The sequence below is a fragment of the Magnolia sinica genome, chromosome 6, assembly GCF_029962835.1.
Source record: "Magnolia sinica isolate HGM2019 chromosome 6, MsV1, whole genome shotgun sequence".
Lineage (NCBI taxonomy): Eukaryota > Viridiplantae > Streptophyta > Magnoliopsida > Magnoliales > Magnoliaceae > Magnolia > Magnolia sinica.
In genome coordinates this window covers 8916730-8929951 of record NC_080578.1, presented here as the reverse complement: position 1 = coordinate 8929951, position 13222 = coordinate 8916730, and the positions used below count along the sequence as shown (strand labels likewise).

Below are 13222 nucleotides of genomic sequence, written 5' to 3'. Positions count from 1 at the left end.
GGGCCAACTGTCAGTGTGTTCGAGACCAAAAGCCGAGCTGAGGCATTCACCTGATGGGCTAAATCTCCATGAGAAGGCTGGCTAGTTGGACAAGAATATGGCCAAAAGTATGATGGGGTCGTTTGGCAATGTGGAATTTAGCAGGTTCCAAAATTCCCTGGGAAGGATTCAGTCATTGATTACTGTTGAATGTAATCCTTTGTCAAGGAACCATGTTTGGGATTGGGAAAGAATGGGACACTGCTATTCATAAATAATAATTTATTACTATTATAAAGAAAATAAAAAAAACAAAAGTTTAAAAAGCAACGGCTGGGAGGGAATCCATTCCCTTCGAATTTGCAGGGCACACACTGGCCTGGAATCAAAAACAGGCCCTTAGCTGGGCTAAGGTCCACGAGGTCTCAAATGCGCAGGGGTTTTAACCTTGTTTTTTGCTAAAAAAGAAAATCCCAGATGTGTACTTTGCCAGGGTGCCAAACCACTTGTATGTTCAATTCATGTCGTGTCCTCTCAGGATGTGTTGCCCGACAGATGTAAATGACGTGCCAAAATTTTCGTCGGTTGAATTTGCACGGTATTGGATTAGAGGCTTGAATCTCGTTGACACGAGAGAATGCGCTAAAATATAGTTTCTACTATCCAGGGCCATTTGGACTGTGTCAAAACCTGGGTGGGGAAGATGAAAGGGTTTTCCGACCTCCTTGGATGCTACTGGCACTGATTCGTTGTCCCCACTTGTACATGCTTAAAAACTAAAGTGTATTTGAGGATGGTGGTTTCCTTCCCATTACCCATATATATACTCACCGACTGGGTGGGTGTACTGAACAGTAACGCAAGGCAAGCCTCTTCGCTGCTGTACTAATTTGGATGATATACCTCAATCTGAAGAGTCCAAATCTTTTGTCCCACTATAGAAGTTCCAGGATCCCAAGGCCAAACCGAAGGGTGGGCTGTAATTCTAGCCTCTGACCAGTTGTTGATTTGTATATAACAACCAATGGGTAGGTAAAGCTCTCCAGCATCTACTGATGGTCCTACTATATTTGGAAGCTTGAATATGGTTAATTGAGTGCCAACACGTGCAGTGGCTGAGTCTATGCCTACGAGGCTATAACTCGGCAATACTGTAGGTGGAAGGTATGGACTCTCTAAATACGTACAAATGAAGTTTGATTTCCCCACACGTGACTGTACACACCACGCGTAAAAGTGGAGAGTCTGCGGGATATCTGAGTGGTTCAGTGTGGGCCCCACCGTGAGGATGGTCGTGCTCAATCCCGGACGAGTGAAGTTCATACCATTAACAAATTTTCTTTGATTTCTGGTAGGGTGGCCAACTTGTCCGCGTGTCTGTTACATGTTTGGCCAGGGGGAATGGAGATGTTTTCCTTGCTCCCACAACCATTTGGGACCTGTGCAACCCTCTCACTGCATACACGTGGCATAGCAACCTGGGGAGTGGATTAGGTGCAGCCCCGGCCGGCCTCACCCAAGACGGTGCAGCCCTTACCCTGGGGCCCACTTTGATGTATGTAGTCTATATCCATTTTGCCGGATCATTCCAGGGCATGAGATGAAAAATGAAGCAGATTCAATTCTAAGGTGGACCATACCATGGGAAACAGTGGTGATTGACCATTAATGGGTGGATCAAGCTGATATTTGTTTTTCCCTCATCCATGTTTATGTGACCTTATAAAAAGGTTGGGTTGCCAATAAACCTTACAGAAACATTATAGTGAGCCTTAGGAATTTTTTATTGGTATGGCATTCGATTACCACTGTTTTCTATCACATGGTCCACCTGTATTTGGGTCTTTTTCATTTTTGGGTTCATGCACTAAAATTATCTGAACAAACAATGAAAATCATGCTTTGATAGGAAATGATTATGTTGCTCAAATGCTACTTGTACAATGTTACCAATCCAACACTGAAAATCATAATCTTCACTTAAAAACTAATCATTCTTTTGGATGACTGCATATGAATGAAATGCATGCTTGCAAGACGATGATCATACATTAGAATCTCTGTGGCAATGCTGTCCAACAAACAACATTGGTGGAATCAATACCTAGGCCCTGTTGAGAAAACCAAAACCTACTCCGAGTGATTTCAAAGAGAATAGATCTTGTTCATCCCATGTGAACAACATTCCAAGGAATATTGACCTCATCTAACCTACCTAAACGATCTGTCGAATTCATGTGGAAATTTGTGAAAGGGTTCTGGTCTAGTTTTATGTTTTGATAGCTCTTGTCCAAAGAGGAGTTTCCATTTGTTGCCAGCAAATAGATGGTTGAAAAGAGAGATACAGCAACTGACTCCATTCAATTGAGTAAAGGCCCAAGTTCAGCGACTTCGACCTTCCAATCTGCGACATTTTAGTGGCATGTCAATAAACAGTAGGACGAAAAACACCAATGGTCTGGATTAGAGAACCATGAGTGCAAATTGTTGAGATTCAAAAGCCCAATAAATTGTGCTGGGCGTCGGTGTAGGATCATATGATTCCACTCATGAGAATTTAGACTGAAGAAGCAACTGCAGCAACAGCTTGTGTTGCAAACGTGTAGGAGATCCGGCCCATTACCAAGTGGGACTCAATGTGAACATTGCCCAGTGCGAGCAGCCAGGCCCTTCTGATGGGACAATCTGGGACAATTGGTGATTTTTCAACTGACCATTTCCCTCACACAAGTTTGGCCCTTCTGATGAGTGGACTTGATGTAGAACATAAAATTAAATATGGTTAGAAACATCTTCCAATGAATGAAGAAGATGTGGTGCATCCCACATATGAATGGTGCTGGTTAGGGAAAAAAAAAACAAAGAAAATACTAAAAAACAGAGGCAAAAAAAAAAAAACAAAGAAAAAATATATATAAAACAGAGGCCTTACCTGTAACGCTCAATCTGGCGTCTGCACAGCGTAGTGATAGGGAATGAGGGAGAGAGAGGTGGAGGGAGCGTGGCTGGTAGTAGGGATTGAGGGAGAAAGGGAGAGAGATAGGTGGAGGTGGACGTGGCTGGTGGTAGGGATTGAGGGAGAGAGATGCTGCATGGGATGTAGCTGCTTTGGGAATCCAGGGAGAGAGAGAGAGAGAGAGAGAGAGAGAGAGAGAGGGCTGCACAGGTATGGCTTCAGCTGAGTAAAACTTTCTATTTGAAAGGCTGTGTACATGCTCGCCCTCAATGAAACCGGTATGACCGGTTCTATTGCGGTAAAAGGATGGCTGTTGGTTTCAAAATCGCTCCATCCGACGGCAAGCAGGCTGACAACGCTCGACCTTACAGAATGCTTCCGGAAGGTTGAGCGTATAGTACCTTTTCCCATACATACATACATACATATATATATGTGTGTGTGTGTGTGTGTGGGGGGGGGGGGGGGGGGAAGTTAATAAACACTCGAGCTCACGAGTCCGTCCCATGAGGTCGAGCTGTGTGGGCCCCACCGTGATGCATTTCGAACATCTAACCCATCAGTCAGATGCACCATTCCATTGTGGGCCTAGGTCTCAAAAATCAATTCAATTCGTGACTTGTGTGTGCCACACCACATACAGAAGTGGGGAGGGGCCGTGCACCATTAAATCATTCATAATCAGTTTTTTGGGCCCAATGAGATGCGTTTTGCAAATCCAGCCCTTCCATTATGTGTGTCCCACTTGGATGAGGGTTTAGACCAAGTTTCAGCAGCAATAAAACTCAGGTGGGCCCCACCAAGTGCTTTTATATGTTTTAACGGTGTCTTCACATGATTTTAGATGGTATGGCCCACCTGAGTTCCGTATACGGCAGATTTTTGGGATATCCCATAATTTAGAGGGGACCCATCAAATGCACGGTGTTGATGGTCGACACGCATCACGGTGGGGCCACACAGCTCGACCTCACGGGAGCTTATTGTGAGGTCGAGCGCATAGTACCTTTTCCCACACACACACACACACACACACACACTTTTATAATTAAAACCAACTGGACGGGAATCCAACTAGACTAAATCTAACCCGACCATGCTTAGTTAAAGGTCCAAAAGGTGAGATTGGAACCCCGCTCTCTTTCTTAATTGGTCTAAAAAATGGGACTCACTGTGGTGTATGTGTTTTATCTATGCATGTTGTTCATCATTTTTTCCAGCTTATTTTAGGGCATGGGCCAAAAATTGAAGCATACCCAAAGATCCAGTGGACAATACCATAGAAAACAGTGGGGACACCACAGAAAATAGTGGTGATAATGTCATCAATGGTTGAAACCTTCATAGGGCTCACATTGATGTCTATATGGCCCCCAAAGAAGTTTTCAACAGTAGACATTCAATTCCATTGTGTCTTCCTTGTGGTCCACTTCAGCTTTGGATATGCTTCAATTTTGAGCTCATGTGCTATAATGAGTTAGGAAAATGGATGGAAAACATGGATAAACCACATACATTATGGTGGGCTCCATTGAGAATCCATACCACACCATAGCATGGTGAGTTCTTTTGGGAGAAGATATTCATTCTCGACAACACATAAAATAATATCAAAATAAAAAGAAATTAGAAAAAAAATGCAAACCACAACACATAATTACATGGTTTGGTGAGTTTTCTTGAGAGGAGATCTATTCCTGACGATTTACAAAGCAAAAAAAAAAAAGTAGGAAAAAGATGCAAACCATAACACAGAGATTTTTGTGGTTTGATTTTGGCATGTTCACGAATTCACATTGATCCACTATGCTCAAAGGTAAAAAAATAAAGAAACAACTGTCAATATAATGATGACTATAACGCTCGTGAAAAAATTGAATTTGAGAGAGAGAATCCGTATTTTATATTTATCCCATATCTTATCTCCTATCTTATCTCATACCTTATCTCCTATCTTATCTCCATATTATCTCTTATTTTTTGCGTATTTAATGTAATTTGACTCAATCTATGCAATGAACGGTGTGTATCGACCACACGTTTAGTGCATTGATCCGTAGGTAGGTATGATATAAAGATGATGAAAGTTTAAAATTCCATACAAAGCTTCTTGTCGCAGAGATCGACTTGTGTGCATCTGATCGACTCAGATTAGATCTGCATGGATCATGTGATCCCTAAAGTTAAAATATACAAAGGCCTTAACTTTCATATCAATCTAACTATCGGATGAGCCACACTAGTTAGATATAGAATTATTTAATAAGGAAAGCTAAGCTTTATGGACAAGTGTTGGTATCACTTGGCGTAGAAGGTTGAGATGGGCTATTATTATATGTGTGGTTAGATTTATACCATTCATCTAATGTGTAGAGGCAAAATATGCCAAGACATCAAGAATCCGGATAATTCAATCATCCGATGGGCTACCCCGATTAATCATTTCAATTTCAGAATCTAGATGTAAATAAACATATGAATGGTTCGGATTACTAAATCCATGGGTATTTTCTGATGTTTGACCAAGGAGTGTGTAATGATGGGTGTAAATTTATCTAAATTGGTTAAATTCCGTTCAACGATTTGTGTACTTTAAAATGTATTTTTTTGATTCGACGATATCAATCGATAGTTGTCTGAATAGAATTTTCAAAATTTTGAATTTTGATTATTGAATTTAATGAATATATTACTTCAATTATTTGGTTATTTAAAGTTTGGCCACATAAGATAATAATCAAATGTGGGACCCATTATGTAATATAATCGGGTAAATAACAATGTTGTGGATATAATTGATAAGATTTTTGAATTCAAATCAATCTGATCATCTTGTGAATTCTTTACTAATAGATCAAGGTAAGTGTCTCATGTTTATTGGAATTAAAATAAATGATTTATGATTGTTTGATTGATTGATGTACTAATTGAAGTGTTTTGTTACGATGCTATTGATTTAACCATTGTGAATGTATACTACAGTAAATCACATGCTAATTTGTGCCAAATTGAATGGATTATGATAATTGTATGTTAAATTCACATATGAATGTTCTAATTAAAGTAACCATGGAAGTTGTGAAAATGATGCATTCATACATTATTTATCATACAAATACATTGCATTGCCGATCATGTGGGCCCTTCTTGGAAGAAATGTAATCCTGGTAGAGCGTTCCAGATGCAGGCTCTGCCCAGCCTACTGAAGGATGGAAGATTACCCAACAGGTGGATGCGGGTTGACAATCTTCAACCTAAGCAGATGGATAATCATCTCATTTGATGTATTCATATATCATTTGCATTCATATCATTATGCATACTTTATTTCTTTTATATCTTAATTTCAATAAGTATGAATCATGCTGGGTTTTCTCACTAAGCCTGACTAGTTTACATTTTTATTTATAGAAAAACCATACAGATGAGTAATTAGCCGATGAGTTGACACAGGAATAAGTTGTGGTTGAACTGGTATACGACCGTATACGAGATGTGGCTGTATTTCTCAGAAGAGGAACTGACCGCATTTAGACCGTTTCTGATTGTTTAATTAGAATTTTACTTGTTAAGATAATATGCTTCATATATAATGAATGATAATATTAGTTGTAGGATTTTAAATATTTAAGTGATTTTATTTAATTAAATTATTTTAGGTTTGTAGCAAATACTCTTTGGTAAGTTGTATTGACTGATGAATGGTGCCTAATTTATTAAAAGTTTGTGGATGTCAAGAATGAATGGATGTTAATTATTTTGTGTGAATGATTATGAATGGATCTAATTGGAATGTAAAATAAATATTACTTTTACCTCTAAATAATCGTATAATGGAATGAGTTAAGTACACAAGGTATGAGTTACTACTTGAAACTCAGGTCTAAAAGTGCACACTTTGTACTCGAATTTCAAGATGTAACAACGACTCTCTCCTTCTCACTCTCACACAACCAGATATATATTACCTCAAATGAATTAGGGTTTACATAAAAACATGGTGTGAATTTAAGAAACTATCCTCGAAAGTGTTGATTGTATGAATAGGTTCCACGGAGCCTAGCAAGCTCCCCACTAAACAATCCACATCCCCTTGGGTCTTTGTGCCCATTAACAGCCCTATAAATCACCACATGGTCGAACAAAAATCGGTTAGAAAGTTATGCTTGCGTCCTCTTCTATCAAGAGTGGCAATGGGTAGGATAGCCTGCTCGATCCAACTTGACTTTGACTTATTAACATGGCTATTGGACCGGACTTGGTCCTTGCATGCATGGTCTATTAATTTTTTCGGCTGGGCTTGGGGCTAAGTTATTTTAGCCTGACTTGGTTCAACGACTCCATCTTAGCTTGACCCAACTTTACATGTATATTTTATATGCTTACTATAATATGGATATGCCATCTTAATCATTAATTAAGCAATCCATTCATCTTAATTATAGACCATTATTAAATGTCTATTTCTTTGTACATGTGTTGCCCACTAGATCAATGAATAACTCCATAATATTTAAGTAGAAAATAAAGATTTTATCAATTTTCAATTAATTGGGCCAAACAATTTGTTTGAGCTCGAGCTTGGTTGTTGTGCTAGCTTTTTGCTAAGTTGAGCCGAGCTCAAGCCTTAGGTCGTAAGTGTAGAGCTAGGAATGGCTAACTTAGTTTAACTCATTTCCTTCCACCCCTAAAATCAAGGATTGGATCCATCAAGTCTCGACCCTAGTTGAGCTAAAAAGGCCTTGACCAAGTTAAAGCATGTTTATCTTTACAATTACATTAGTAAATGAAAGGAAATAAACATTAATTACAATTTTTTTCTGTATCATTTACATTTAACTATAATGATGACATGCTTTAATTGTTTCTTTTAACTATGAAATAGTGCACGGTACAATTATAATAATTACAAATGCATTTACCACTCCTAAACACGATGGGAATTGATATTTTATAATGTAAAATTATAATAATTAAAGATGCATATATCTTTCTAAGTTTATGTACTATAATATTGTTTAAACAAACATTGAGAAATAATATTAGTAACATATTTACATTACTTTTTCATGAAATTCAGGAAAACAAACAAGTCTTGGATAATCGAAGGTTTTAAAACAGGTGTAATTTTAATCTTTTTTATTTTTAGAATATCCTCAGTCCACAATAAATCCTACATTTAAACTGTTTACATGATTGAGATAAAATAGGTGTAATTTTAATCTTTTTTATTTTTAGAATATCCTCAGTCCACAATAAATCCTACATTTAAACTGTTTACATGATTGAGACATGACCCAAATCAAATTAATCTTAAAATTACACATGTAAATTGAATGAGAGACATTAACAAGTGTCTTCAGGCCGCCCTAATGGTGGCCCACCTTGATATTTGGACCAACCCAATGGCTGGGCTGGAATACCGGCCCAGTTATTTCGCCTAGAATCAAGCCGGGCCCAGATCTCTGGGCCGAAGTTTAGGGGTCCAAGCCCATTTCAATCGCTACTCCAAATAAATATCTGTCCAAATGCTGCTTACATGGCCTATCTACCTATCTATCATTTCCCCTCGCTCTCTCTCTCTCTCTCTCTCTCTCTCTCTACAAAACCATCTTCTCTCGTGTTTTTGGGATGGTTTCCATCTCCAAAGCTTCCAATTTCTTCATCAGAGAGCTGAAACCTATGCTATGGTTTTCCTCCATTTCTCTGTCTTTCTCCTTCCCTTCATAAAATCAACGATTCCAGCTCAGATCTTCCGACATTTCTTCCGATCCCTCCAAGTGTAAGCGCTGAATTTCATTTTCTTCGGTATGACTCGACGGTTTCTCTCTTTTGGTTGAATTTTCTTTCCCGATTGAACTTTTTTTTATTCTCATTTGGTTGTAATGGAAAGCTTGCTTGTCTGTAAATCTTGTAAAATTCGCGGAATCGGTGGATTTTTTGGGTTCTAATTTCCGTGGATTTGATCAAATGATTTGAATTTAAAGGAAGTTTCGGTTGAGCTGTTATTTCGATGATAGGTGGTTGTTTGTAGACTAGGTGTTTGTGATTTTGCTTGCACTGTTGCAATTCTAGGGTTTGACCTTTGGCTGCTTTTGGGCAGATTCCTGATTTTATTTTAGGGTTTTGTTGTGTACTTTGAATTTATACGGTTCATTTGTAAAATCTGATTATCAGAACGACTGGTTTTGTATACTTTTTCTTTTTCCCCATTTTTTTTTTCTTTTTTTAATTTGAAAATTTGGTTGGTTGGTGTCTGTTTTTTCCATCCATGGATTATGGAGGAGAAGCCGGATTTTCTGCCAGTAATGTTGGTCAGATGATGCTGGAAATGCCTGGGAGTGGTTCTGACAATTGGATACCGGGATTGGGCGATCAGGCAATTTGGGCAACAGAGGATGACTATGGGGCTTGGAATGGAGATGGGGCCGTTGACACTCTTTCAAACTCGAATTACGATGGCCGGCAGTCTCAGACACGGTCCGGAAGTGAACCGCCCAACAAGAAATCGAGGAATTCCCAAGGAGATCGCGATCTCGCTTCTGGGAACAGATCTAAAGCAATCGGGCGGATGTTCTTCAAGACGAAACTTTGCTGCAAATTCCGTGCAGGGACTTGCCCTTACATAACAAACTGCAATTTTGCTCACGGGATAGAAGAGCTGCGGAAACCTCCTCCGAATTGGCAGGAAATTGTGGCAGCTCAGGATGAGGACCGTGGTATGTCGGAGCCGAGGGAAGAGCATCAGATACCATCTCTGAGTTCATCTGGGTTGGGTGGGGAGACTCAGAGGTCTTATAAAGGGCGGCACTGTAAGAAATTCTACACCGACGAGGGGTGCCCGTATGGGGATATGTGTACTTTTCTTCATGATGAGCAATCAAAGGCTCGGGAGAGTGTGGCGATTAGTTTGGGTCCCACGGTTGGGAGTGGGTATGGGAGTGGAATGAACGGGCCGAATCAGAAGCCTTCAAATTGGAAGACTAGGATCTGTAACAAGTGGGAGATGACTGGCTATTGCCCATTTGGGAGCAAATGTCATTTTGCTCATGGGATGGGAGGTACGTTTATTCTCCTATTTTACTTTAGGTTTATGTTCCTGTTACTGCAATGACCTTCTTGTTATGAACTTGTTGCTCTATTGATTTCTTTCACATATGGTATACATTACAATTGCTGCTTGATGTCTTTCAAGCATATGGTATGCATTACAATTGCTGCTTGATGTCTTTCAAGCATATTGCATACATTACAATTGCTGCTTGATGTCTTTCAAGCATATGGTATACATTACAATTGCTGCTTGATGTCTTTCAAGCATATGGTATACATTACAATTGCAGCTTATTATTATTATTTCCCTTCTAAACGATCGTCATGATGATCACATGAACATATGTCTTGATTGGCCAATCATCACAAAACCTTTAATTTCCTTTCTCCATGCTATACTGATCTTTGTCCAATTTAGCTGGTATATTTCCGGAAGCTCATACTTGCTTAAGCCCACATATGCCTGACCGATACAGTGCCTACATGCAATCTGATTGATTGAAATGGGCTGTGGAGGCCACTGTCTGAGTATGGCACAATTTTCGGAAAAGAACCTTTTATCCCTACCTCCCCCTATTTGAACCAATAAAATCGCATGTGGCTCGTTTATCTGCCACACGCATATGCGACTTTAGCAGACATACTGGTTCTGTGAAATCAGTTGCAGCTGGAAATTTTCCTTAAATCAAATCTCTAACCTTGAGAAGTGGGTGAACTTAGTTCTTAAACGATAGAAAGCTTTGATTCTAAAAGACGCATTACTCTCTCTGTTTCTTTACTGACATGTAGCTTTCTGGCAACAGAGCTTCACAAATATGGTGGGGGGCTGGTGGACATGGATGGTAGAGATCTTACTTCAGCTCCTCCAGATTTGAAGCAAATCGGGACATCTTCACGGACTTCAGCGGATACCGTTGCTGCATCCAGTGCATCGGTTCCTCACTCGGATGTTTATCATATGGGAGTCCCTGCTCAGAGGCCTGCTGGTGTAAGTCAGAGGCAGGCACAGAGGCCCCTTCAGAAATGGAAGGGACCAGACAAGATCAGTAGAATTTATGGTGACTGGATTGATGACAATGAATGGGAGCCAGCTCGGTAATTTGGAGTGAGAACATCGGATGAAAACCATAAAACTGTTGGCTGGCTGCTTAAAATCCGAACAAGTTCACATCTGGTAGATTATGCTTCTATCCTGATTTTGATGAACATGGGAACTAGTGCTGGTGTGCTTAGTTGTTATTTATGGATGCTTTTAGACAAAGTGTCGAGGAATCTGACGGTTCTCACTCAAGAAGCATTTCTTTACTGCATTTGGATTTGTAGTGACAGGAAACTGGGCAAATCTCTTTTGAGTGGAGCTGCGTGTTTGCAAGAACTGTCTTGGTGTTTTAGATTGTTAAGAACTGGTTAATTTCTTGACTAAGTGGAGCTAGGTATCGGCAAGAGAAATGCATGACCAGTTGTTTGGTTCCTTCTCCAATCAATGATGGCGAGCGAATCTGAAGGATTTATACTGACTGCAGTTAGTGAACGGTATGTTGGTTGGTTTCATTTATTGCATGCTGAAGAAACCATTGGAATAATGACATGTCTCATATTTAACATTCCACATCTTGCTGCATCCGCATGCATGCTCCTTTTGCTTTCGAAATTATTTGAATGTTGTAACATGAATCGGGATGTAGGAACAAACATGTACCTTTACGTTGTTTGTGGTAAGTTTTACTGTCATTTCTTCTTCATACATCTACATGGTATTTTCCATGCCTATATTTTGGTGCACATAGAAGAAAGAAACAGTCTTTATGTGATCATCATATTCATAATTCACAGCCTTACTATAAGGAAATAGTTGTCTTATACCAATTTCATGCTTGTTCACTGATGAGCGGGACTCTATATTCCCCCCCTCTCGAAAGCCTCAAAAGAAAAAACCCTTGAGTTCTCATGTTATCTGCACTGAATTGTTGATGTTGCACACTTTTGGATAGAATCATTAAAAATAAAAAATCACAAATGGATGGAACCAAAATTTCTTTGATGTGTTTTAGGATGTCCATATGGTACTGCCAATGAAATGAGGAAGTGCATGCTCATGCACACAACTATAAGACATCATAAAAAACGTTGGAAGATGTACTTAGGTCCTGTTTGGTAGTTACTTAAAAATGAGTCCGTCTCGTTTTAGCTAACAGTAAGTGTGCATTAGATATCATAGTTTATATGATTTATGGATGATCAAGATTATTTTTTAATCCCTACCAAAGTCTCTGATACATAATTATCATTAACTAAAATGAGACGTAGTCATTTCAGGGCCTTGGGTTTTGGTCAAAACCTCAGTAAAAGTTTCTGCATATTTTGAAGGAAATAAAGAAATGAAGTTTGGGCCATTAAACAAAGGTAAACCATGTTAATAGAAACCAATCAACGTAGGCCCCTGTTTGGTAGACACCAAAAAATGAGTTCATCTCATTTTGGTTCACAGCCATAATGTATCAGAGGTCTTGTTTTCTATTACATAGTTACTGTTAGTATGAACTCATTATTCATTATAGATCTAGATTTCTAATACATAAGTAGTCTTAACTAAAATGAAATGACCTCATTTTTAGGTGTCTACCAAACAGAGCTTTAGTTTTTTCTTTTTCTTTTTCTTGCGGACATGATGAATTGTTCTATGGGAATCAAGCAAGCATCTTGCTGTTGTAAGCAAAGACTGTTTAACTTGCTTAAGGTCTAATTTCATATTTAATATGAGAAGAACCTTTGATACTCGGGCAGAGTGTGGTGGATGATGCCCAGGCGCTGTGATACTGTACACACGGCATACAATTAATTCAAAGTAATCTGGGCACATTATGGATAGTTTAGATAGATCATAAGCCAAAGGCCAGACTTCTGTAACTATCAGATAGATGGACATTATTGCAGGATGGAAATGAAAAATACCCAGTGGTGCCCCGATCCAAAAAATAATAATAATAAGAATAATAAATAAATCCAGCGGTGCTATTTCAGCCAACAAGGTATGCATACTCAGAGGTTAGATCGGTCAACCAATTTGAATTTCAGGTTCCACAATTTAGAAGTCTCATTTGAGTATGAAGCATCCTACACAACCAAGTATAAAATAACATTCCATTTAATATTCGGTGAGAAAACCTAGAAGCTGCTGCTGCGGAACGGGTATTATGCAATAAACCATTTTAATCAAACCGACGTTTGTTATCT

General features: G+C 39.1%; 1 protein-coding gene across 1 annotated transcript; it reads left to right on the top strand.

Annotated features, from left to right (window-relative positions):
* The first annotated feature begins 8490 nt into the window (after positions 1 to 8490).
* On the top strand, positions 8491 to 11734 carry LOC131248187 (zinc finger CCCH domain-containing protein 56-like). The gene is made up of 2 exons (XM_058248301.1): positions 8491 to 9996; positions 10792 to 11734. Exons 1-2 carry the CDS (start codon positions 9207 to 9209, stop codon positions 11085 to 11087), a joined length of 1086 nt encoding a protein of 361 aa, XP_058104284.1. The 5' UTR covers positions 8491 to 9206; the 3' UTR covers positions 11088 to 11734.
* The last annotated feature ends 1488 nt before the right edge of the window (positions 11735 to 13222 follow it).